The sequence below is a fragment of the Nicrophorus vespilloides genome, unplaced genomic scaffold (genome assembly GCF_001412225.1).
Source record: "Nicrophorus vespilloides isolate i.1.1-1 unplaced genomic scaffold, Nicve_v1.0, whole genome shotgun sequence".
Lineage (NCBI taxonomy): Eukaryota > Metazoa > Arthropoda > Insecta > Coleoptera > Silphidae > Nicrophorus > Nicrophorus vespilloides.
In genome coordinates this window covers 47585-57037 of record NW_017096676.1, presented here as the reverse complement: position 1 = coordinate 57037, position 9453 = coordinate 47585, and the positions used below count along the sequence as shown (strand labels likewise).

General features: G+C 35.4%; 2 protein-coding genes across 2 annotated transcripts; both read right to left on the bottom strand.

Annotated features, from left to right (window-relative positions):
* Positions 1-784: 784 nt before the first annotated feature.
* On the bottom strand, positions 785-1595 carry LOC108557876 (sodium/potassium/calcium exchanger Nckx30C-like; the record flags this gene model as incomplete). The annotated part of the gene is given in 1 exon segment (XM_017914579.1): positions 785-1595. A coding segment is annotated over 1 exon segment (722 nt), but the record flags the coding sequence as incomplete, so codon positions are not given.
* Positions 1596-5787: 4192 nt separating this feature from the next.
* On the bottom strand, positions 5788-6803 carry LOC108557875 (GATA zinc finger domain-containing protein 1). Its single transcript, XM_017914578.1, has 3 exons — positions 6355-6803; positions 6102-6288; positions 5788-6048 (listed from the first exon to the last, which is right to left on the bottom strand). Exons 1-3 carry the CDS (start codon positions 6682-6684, stop codon positions 5855-5857), a joined length of 711 nt encoding a protein of 236 aa, XP_017770067.1. The 5' UTR covers positions 6685-6803; the 3' UTR covers positions 5788-5854.
* Positions 6804-9453: the final 2650 nt, after the last annotated feature.

Genomic DNA, 9453 nt, shown 5'->3' with positions numbered 1-9453 from the left:
TATATATATATATATATAACAAAATAAAATTAAGATATTTTTATGTGGAGATAATATGAACTTGAGTAATAATAATGAGAGAGCTGAGGGAATAAATCGTGAAAAAGATTGAAGATACGCCCCTGCATTTAATAGAGCTTTACAACTAAGGTATTAAAAACGAATAGTATTAAAATATTCGAAAAATTTGAAAAATTATTATTAAAATATTCTTGTTTTAATTGTAATTGATGTGGTCTAGTGGGGATGAAGATTCTGGATGCGCGGAAGAGTTTAATTCGTGAAGGTGTCGTAGAATTTGTGTGAATTTGGAAGCGAAGTTGAGGAAAATATTGATCGGTCGGCCGTGGGTCATGGGAGGCGAGGGAAAAAATAGGCGCCTTCTCGCGCCCCGCACCGCCTGCTATGGGCGATGGGTAATTGCGTGGGAGGGGGGTGGGGCCGATGGTAATGCTATTTCGTGGTATTTATTCAATTTTCTTCATGATGATTCAAAGGGGGTCACGAGGCGCGCGGGAGATCAATGCATGCTGTGGAGGTCCATTGGTCATGGGGTCAAGTGGTTGTCGCCACAGCCAAGTCAAGCTGATTGTGTAATATTAATAATATAGTGTAATATCATGTTTAGGTTGCGGATGGAAGTGCATCATGATGATGCAGATGCACTGAATTATTGATGAATGTGTCGACTATGTAATTTAAGTTTTTAGCTAGATGTATGGATGATGTAAAGTGTGTAAGAAATAGAGATAAAGATAGATTAGGTTTTTGTATACATACCGTGGGCATAAGTTGATCGGTGCTGCGCACTCGGGTGACTCTGTTCTTGTAGAGGATCTTTTTGACCCATCGCTCCATGGGTTGGTTAAATTTCATGAAGCTGACGTATGATATATAGAACATGAAGAGTATGAGAGCCTCATACCAATAAATGTGGTTGTCTCTGAAGAAGTAGATAAGGGTGATGAGACTGGCCGAGTAGAAGAAACAGTCTCTGAATAGGGGCCACCATGTGAGGGTGAGTACAGTTTTGGAGAAGAGCGCGCACATGCCGATCACAAAGAGGATGTTGAAGACGGCCGAGCCGACGATGGTGCCGATACCGACGTCGTCAAAGGAGACAAAGACGCCGATGACGCTAGTGAAGAGTTCCGGCGCAGAGCCGCCGGCGGCCATGAAAGTGGCGCCTGCAACATCGTCCTGGATGTCCAGCTTCTCGATGATGACGTCCAGAGAGGGCACGAAGAACTCGTCGCAAACGATCGCAAGCGCGACGAACATATAGATCACCCCGAGGACGTGGAGCATGACGGCACCCTGTCGTCTCTGCTCCATGGTGAAGAGGTCCGTGGGAAACAGAGGGGCCTTCTCCACGGGGAAGCTTTGGTTAGGCATGTGCGTCGTGATATTGCTGATGTTGTGGTAGTCATAGTCGTCAAACTGGTGGGCCGCACAGCCCAGCAGGAGGGCGAGCAGCGCGCAAAGGAGCGCGACGCGGCGGGTCATAGTGGCGACGTTGGAGGAGACGTCGTCGTACGGTCGGTCATTGCCGCAGCGAGGCCGGGCGCGGACTGTGCTCTCACGAAGGATGAAAGGACTCGGCCACGGCCCGTTCGATATCGAACCAGGCGGAGGACGATGGTAGAAGTGGAGGTGGTGGACGACGGTAGAAGTGGAGGCGTACGTTTCGGAGGCGGCGGCGGCGTGTGCGCGCTCCTTTCCGCCCCTGCGCGCAAAAAACACCGCAGACTCGCGCGCATCTTCCGCACCCGCACCCCTCCGACATCACCAACACCACCTCCTTTACCATCCGACTCCACCAATTTAAATCTAAACCCAGAAACGAGAAAAGGAAAACCAAAATGCAAGAATAAATAATCGCCTCTTCACATCAAAAACAACAACAAACACATGCCACCCCAATCAAAAACATTCCTTAGAAACTTCTAAAGAAAACAGAGTCCAATTGAAATATTGCAGTACATATAGAGTACGTGGAAAATACAAAATTTGCAAATTTAGACATTATCCAAAAGATACAAAAATTGCATTTGACATGGGAGCATTTTTTTTATAAAATTTTCGACGTTTTAAATTTACATATAAATCATTAGTTGCATCGTTAAACGCTTAAGGAGGGATTGGTTCTCTTCGTTATTAATAATTCTATTGGTTCTAATGATTGGGTCGGCCCGTCGGTGGCTCATCAGTAAATATTTTTTGTTAACTGATAAAATCTTAAAAATGCTTGTTTTATCCAAATCTAAACTATTCGAAAATGGGAACGAAAATCACTACGTTTCCTTACAAATCTATTATTTAAGTACTTGTACGTCAAATCATACATAATACTATTAGTTATCTAAATGCATACCGTAAATATCACTTGCCAAATAATTAGCTGAAATATGCTTTAAATCATTTTCTTATTATCGTATTGAAAAATAAAACCCAACCCATAAAATCACTAATTTTCTTACATTAGAGTCGGTTCATTTTTCTCACTAACTTCTTTAGATAACATACATCCTTGTATCATTGTAGTACCCTTTTCATGTTTTAGAATAGATACAAAATTCTTTGAATCAAAGACAGTATTGACAAATTTTCAAGACTCTTTGATAACTTTCTTAATAAAAAAACGTTGATATCATCAGTTTCGATGAACTTATACAAATCACATTTTTCTTATTTTTTATTTCTTATTCAAATAAGGTTTCAGTTGTCCAACCTCATTAAAATATTTGCCATTATTCTTTTAAAATCTCATCATTTTATGTAGTTTGAAACAGTTCCTTTCCTTCTCTTCATCTTCCCATTTTCTACCTCAGACGTAGTCTTTTGTCTTGGCCATATTTCTAATTAAAATGCAAACAATTGCGTTTGGCAATTATTAATAAAATCGGTACGGATAAATGCAACAAAACCAAAACGATTAGACGCATTGCATAGGCCCGCAATGCGTAACGCCACAACTACTGATTACGTTAATTCGGCAATTGCATCGAACCCGATCGAAGCATAAATCATTCTACGCATTGAATGCATACAGAAAACAGAAAAGATGCGGCAAGTGCATGAGTAATCGGTCTTTTGACATTGTTTCACTTATAATTGACCTACATGATTATCTCGTTCGCTTTATCTACTCATACAACATATACATTCGTAATTGTCAGAAACAAAAACAGATTATTATAAAATTATCTAGAAATTTGATTATTTTTCCAGTTATCTATGATGATAATAGATTGTTTCCCGTAGAAATTGTTAAACATATAAATAAATGTAGTAAACTATAAGTTAAGATAAGTACATGCAAATGAAACGAAACTCATTAAAGCCTACAACCACAATTGTGCTTTGTCATTTCTTCTTTAATTATCAATAATTAGAGAGAAATTTACTCGCGAGAATAATTAAAATAGTAATCTCTAGGAGTGTTGAGCATGACCTTATTATGAAGATGCGGAGTTATTTGGAAAGCGGAATGCAGAATTTCGCGCTGGAACAGGAATAACATAATATGGGTTTGCAATTAGTGGAATTTGCAACGTCTTTCGTTATCCCCGCTATACCAAAAAGACACACTTAACGATTTCCCGATTTTCTACTTTTCACATTCAACGGAAGGTCTTTGACCCAAATTCCCATTTATAGCCCTTCATTATAAATTAATTACCTACAAGAGCACCAAAAAACGAAAGCAATCACTTAGCTTCTTCAATAAATTTATATAAGATTCACGTGAAATTCAATTTCCCAACTAACGAAAACAATTTTCATTTGTTGCTTATGTTTTTTCAGCCGAAGATATTTACGATGGTTGCGTAATGGAATGTGTTTCTGTTTCAAAATCTCGATCCGTAAACGGATCTGTAAACACATCAAATTATTAGACATAAAAATGGTCATGATCCTCGTCCAATGGATGTTCTCTGTAGTTAAGTAATAAAAGAACGATTTCTTTATGGATACAATATCTTCGAGATAATTTTAACAATTCTAATACAAAATAAAAAAACACAATATTTTGCGACGACACTATAAAAAATCTATGAAATACATGCAGATATTAACAATTCAATTTTACAATAAATCCGGACTGTATGGATTACTGGAATGGGCGAATATTTTGGGGTGAGCACAAAATGCGCGCTCGCTCTTCGCAGCTAATTGTATTTTGAAGTTACAATATATTATGTTAAAAATGGTTGAATGCGAGCGCATTTCAATTTAAAATTTAATTAGAACATTATTGGACTGTCCTTTTGTCATTTCGTGTTCCAAAGTGGCTCGCATGTACATTCAATTACCGTACAATGCGTTTTATTGAATGCATGTAATTATATGATGTGGATAAATTCCGGGACAATATTGATTTATTAATGCGATTTTGAGGAATTCTAATGTCGAAGCTTCACTAGACTTTTGAAAAAAAATGCAATAAAAAAAATGTCTTTGCGTTTTACTTAATTACTTGAAAGATAAACTTCATATTAAATATGGACATTAAAGATAAAACTACAAAGAATTAATTAAATATTCAAATATTGGTCTGGTAATAGTGGTTTTACTGAAATAAACTGACCAATTCTGTTAAGGCTCAAATGGAATGTCTTTACATTTTACTTAATTACTCGAATACTAAGAAAAATAGAATGGATATTGATTGTTTTGTCACCTCTTCGATTGTCATAAAGCAGTTTTTGAGTAAATTTTAAATGAACAGCAATACCCGAATAGAACAGTTCGATTTGAAAATGAACTAATTTATTTTGTGTACATAAATGATAGTTATTTTCATTGATACAATTAAGTGTCTTCTTGTGCGGTATATATATTTTGTATGTATTCAGTTTATCGATTATTCCGCTTTCAAACAGTATTGGCGGAAACTATTTCCCGCACTGTGAGGGGTATTGATGTCTTCTTCTTCTTTTATAAACCTCCACTCCCTCCACTTGGGTATTGATGTATTTCACAATTTATCCACAAGATGACTTATAAATATGAACACAAAGCAAGGATGTTATATGGTTGATAATTAAATCCCTAAGTAAAATATTTATATTTGTTGCAATGACAAATAGCTCAGGTATAAAAAGTGAAGACTTTCAAATGAGACGCTGCTTTGAACGATTATATCAATATTTCCATGTGCGCCATCTATGGAATACAGGATTACAATTAACTTCAATTTATAATCCACTTGGCAGTATTTCTACTTATATAAAGGAAACTCAATAGTATTTGAATTGGTTGATAAACTATAGTATTTCTAATATACATTGGAAGTACAGCAAAACGTCGATTATCCGTGATTATTCGGGGACGTGGCGTTTTTTGCATTACACAAAAACTAATTTCTAATTATTTTAAAAGTTAATCTGTATTTTTTCATTGTTTTCTTTGTAAAAAAATATAGATTTGCAGGTACTATTTTACTGTTTAGCTTATCAAATAAGTAAACATAAAGACGGCTGCGACCACGGTTAATCCGCGTTTTACTGTTTTATTAAAAATGTTAATTATTTTTTTCTTTATATGATTAAATAAATATGTTTATATGTGACTATTACAATTATTATTAGTTTGTGCTTTTTTAATAATAGTGTATTACATTAATTTGTTGAATATAAACGATTAATATAGACTTAAAGCAATTTCTTTGAATGAAGTTTATATAGTATTAATGAAGATTTAAAAATGTAGGACAGAAAGCCTGAATTCAATAGCCCTATCATATGTATGTAGGAGAATATATGCAATAAATATTGTTTTTTATTATTGATAAAAATGTGGACTTTATGTAACAGCAAGTAAAGATGGATACAAGTTAAGCAGCCTTTGTTTATTCTTTTTCAGATGTGTCCGTAGTATCGGTAATGAGTCTCTGTATGGGTTCCAAACGTGTCCATATGAAACCGGGTTCTGGCGTTGGATATACCATTGGGTAAGGCGAGTTCTTCGTTTTGTAGTAATCGGAAGGAGCGTGCATTATAAACTCCATGCACTCCAGTTTTCTAGGCACTTCTTCCTCAGGTCCTAAAAGATATATCCAATGCATTTCAATTGCAGATACAAAATTAACAATTTACCAATAATATAAGTAGCAGGATCAAAGCATTCAGCTGGTGGTGGACTCTCCTGTGTAGGCAACAGCCAAGTAACTACAGCACTCTTCTCGCAATACTGATCAGTCAAGAATCCTCTAATTTGAGCATAATAATGATCCCCATCCTCATCAATCATGCTCACAACATCACCCTTCTGATAGTACATTCCCTGAAAAAAAAAAAATGAATGCAACATAAGTAAAATCAGATTTAAAGTAACATCCAATTATCTCACTTTATAATAAATGCTGTCACTAGTAACTGGTGTAGCGACAGCTGTAGGTGCTTTTGTGGGTGTCTTCTTGAAGATTACTCTCCGGCCTTTACCCTTCGGCAGCACAGTCTTGGGTAACGCCAATGGGTTCAGTCTTGTTTTGTACGATCTCGTTGCTCTGGTCTTCCTCTTCGCAGGCCTGCTCTCACCCTCATCATCAGACTTGGTCTCTTCCTTGGCCTCGTTAATACATTGCAGGCAAATTGCTCCTAGGTTTTCCGCGTTCGTCCACAACGGGGACTCCTCCGTTTCACACTTAAGGCAAACAGGATTATTTCCCCTTAACGGCATTTTACCTTCTGCAATGTTCAATATGATTGATGTTATTAATCATGCCTTGATTCAAAAATAATATCATACTAAAAAAATTGAACAGAAAAAAATGATTGGTTAAACTATTCTGACAGAAGCAACTTAGGCAACTAACATTTCGTTTATGCAGTTTTGTTGCATAATCTAGTCAATTCATATTGGAAAATCACTTTCTTAGCAAATTTAGTAATTTTCTACGAAATTTTATGAATTTCAATTAGCTGCGATAATATATTATAAAACATATTCAAACTATAGTTTATCAAAGCACATTAATAAAATTCCATTTTTTAATTAAATTTTATAAGAAATATACGTCAGGTCAAGCGTAATAATTAATTAAATTATGCTAAACTATAAAAAATCAATATCTGTGAGTATTTTAAGCTAATATTGATTATGCATATTGAAATTAAAGATTAAAGTGCAAGGTTTTTTTTGCCATAAAAATATACATCAAGGTCAGTGAGTGTGTTTTGTGTTATAAGGAAGAATCAAAATGCTATAGTGAAATATCAATAATAAAATAATTTATACTAAATATTAAAATAAAGGACTTTTATGTTACAAAATAATGAAAATCAATTTTTGTTGTGTCATGATTACAGTTTGTTTTTAAATTATTAGTTTGAATTTGCAAAACGAAATTTTAATTGAATTAATCAATGTTTGGGTTTGGAAATATTAGATTTACAAGTCAATTGGTTTGTTCGTGCGATGATTAATCGAATGAATTGATAATTTGTCGTTCTAGCTCGAATGCATACCGGTATATACCAGTTTTCTGTATCTATCCAGACAATATGGAATAACACATTTTGCGATTCGGAAAATTCGGCATTTTCCGAATGGATAGGATGAAGATGTAAGGTAGCAAAAACAATTTCATGATGCGTAAGGTTAATGACATGTTCATCATCATCATAATCTAGTGCCGCTTGTGCATGGATGGATATGGCGTGGACATCATTAGTGACCCCTTTGACCAATATTCCAAGTAGACTGCTTGTTATCTGTAAATAAATTAATGGATGCTGCATATCTATTACACTTTTATTACGCACAGAAAGTGGAAGAGACACGTCTCTCGGATCTGCGCTTGAGAATTAGCATGAAGGAGAAGGGAGGAGGAGGAAATTGGTGAGGGCAGGAAGAGCAAGAATTGATTCGGTTTCGCTTTGTGTCTGAAACGAACACAATTCGGCGCGGATCTAATTACCTAATAATTGCTGGAGCAGTAACGTAAATAGGAAACGGGTTACATCATGGCGCGCTACAAGCTTGCATTGCGTGTAATAAATTATTGATGCTGAATACTTGATGACACCCTCCTCCATTCGAATCCACGTGTATCGTTCGTTCGTAACGCATTCATTCATTTTATTTAAATTTTTTGTTATTCATTTGATGCTGCCATGTACGCACATCAATTAAAAAAGTGCAATTAGTTTTGGAAACAAACCGTCCAGTTGTCCAGTTTTTCCCATGCTAATTTAAAATGTGGACCAATCATCATCGTCCGACACTGAGAGCTTTTCGCTACATTATATCAAACGTCCTTGCTTAATTTACATTCGCATCTAATTGCCTGTGAATGCTCGTAACGCGTTTTTTCTTTTAACCCCGACTACAACTGTTTTTCTCGTTCCCAACAATTTAAAAACCATATATCAATTTCACGAATTGCATCTATAAAGTACGTTCAATTCATGAACAAGCCTATTTATTTCAATATTTTCATAGCGTTATATAAAATTGATTAAAATAATACTGTTTATTGAAAATTTACATTTCATAAGCGTCTGCTCCTTCTATATCTCCTTGTAAATAAAAATGTTGAAGAGCTTTATTTTGGCGTACAGAGTTATCTACATGGAGAATGATGTTGTTTTCCTGATGTCTAGAGGATATACCCTGCAGGACAGAAGAAGCTCTCCGTTGGTGCACGGTTATGATCAACACACAAAGGTTGTTGTGCTCCAGATATATGTGATTGGCTGCTGAAAAAGTTTTTCGTTGATCTTTGTGTATGGAGTGCAGATTGTAGATGATGTTGGTAATTAGTAGGTGAAGATGATACTGAATATCTTGTAGAAGGAAATTTGCAAGAGGGGTGATACGAACAGATAACAAGAGGAAGAGGAAGGAAGAATAACGTCAGCTTGTAGGATTGAGTGAAAAGTAGAAAGATCAGTTCTTGTGTTGAACTATTATAGAAATTTTCTGGATAAAATATAATTATTATTAGGAAAATAAATCATTATTATTAGGAGTTGTGTACTTACTTTAAGTAAGCCATGGTCTTCAATATCATCTCAATTTTATAGACATCGCCACAAATAGTTGAAATGAATTGAATTTGTTATCGTCGATTTCTTAATTATTATTCCACGAGCTATTGGCGTGAATGCCCGACACCATTTTGACATCACCATTATCACGTTGCCTACGAAAAACAAAAAACAAATTGAAAGCGAAAAAAAAAACAAAAATAGCCTATTTACTTAGTTGACATTTAATGTTTAATCATTCTTATTTATAGCAGTACTTTCGTAGAAACCAAGTATAGAAGCGCTATTTGTTTTAGCGTTTCTGTTAAACACTCATGTAAATAAATGAAGTTTTTCGTACGCTTGAAACGTGGTTATGCAACGAAAAATTTATGCAATTCATTGAAGTTTTTTTTTAAATATCAAATGCGGCTTGAAATAGCGGACTTCTCTTGTCGTGTCCCAGGGTTAAGAAATC

Coding starts and splice junctions, on each gene's coding strand:
- LOC108557875 (XM_017914578.1), bottom strand. CDS start 6,684: ATGCCGTTAAGGGGAAATAATCCTGTTTGCCTTAAGTGTGAAACGGAG. Junction 6,289..6,354: donor GTGACAGCATTTATTATAAA/GTGAGATAATTG, acceptor TTTTTTTTTCAG/GGAATGTACTATCAGAAGGG. Junction 6,049..6,101: donor TCCTGCTACTTATATTATTG/GTAAATTGTTAA, acceptor TATATCTTTTAG/GACCTGAGGAAGAAGTGCCT.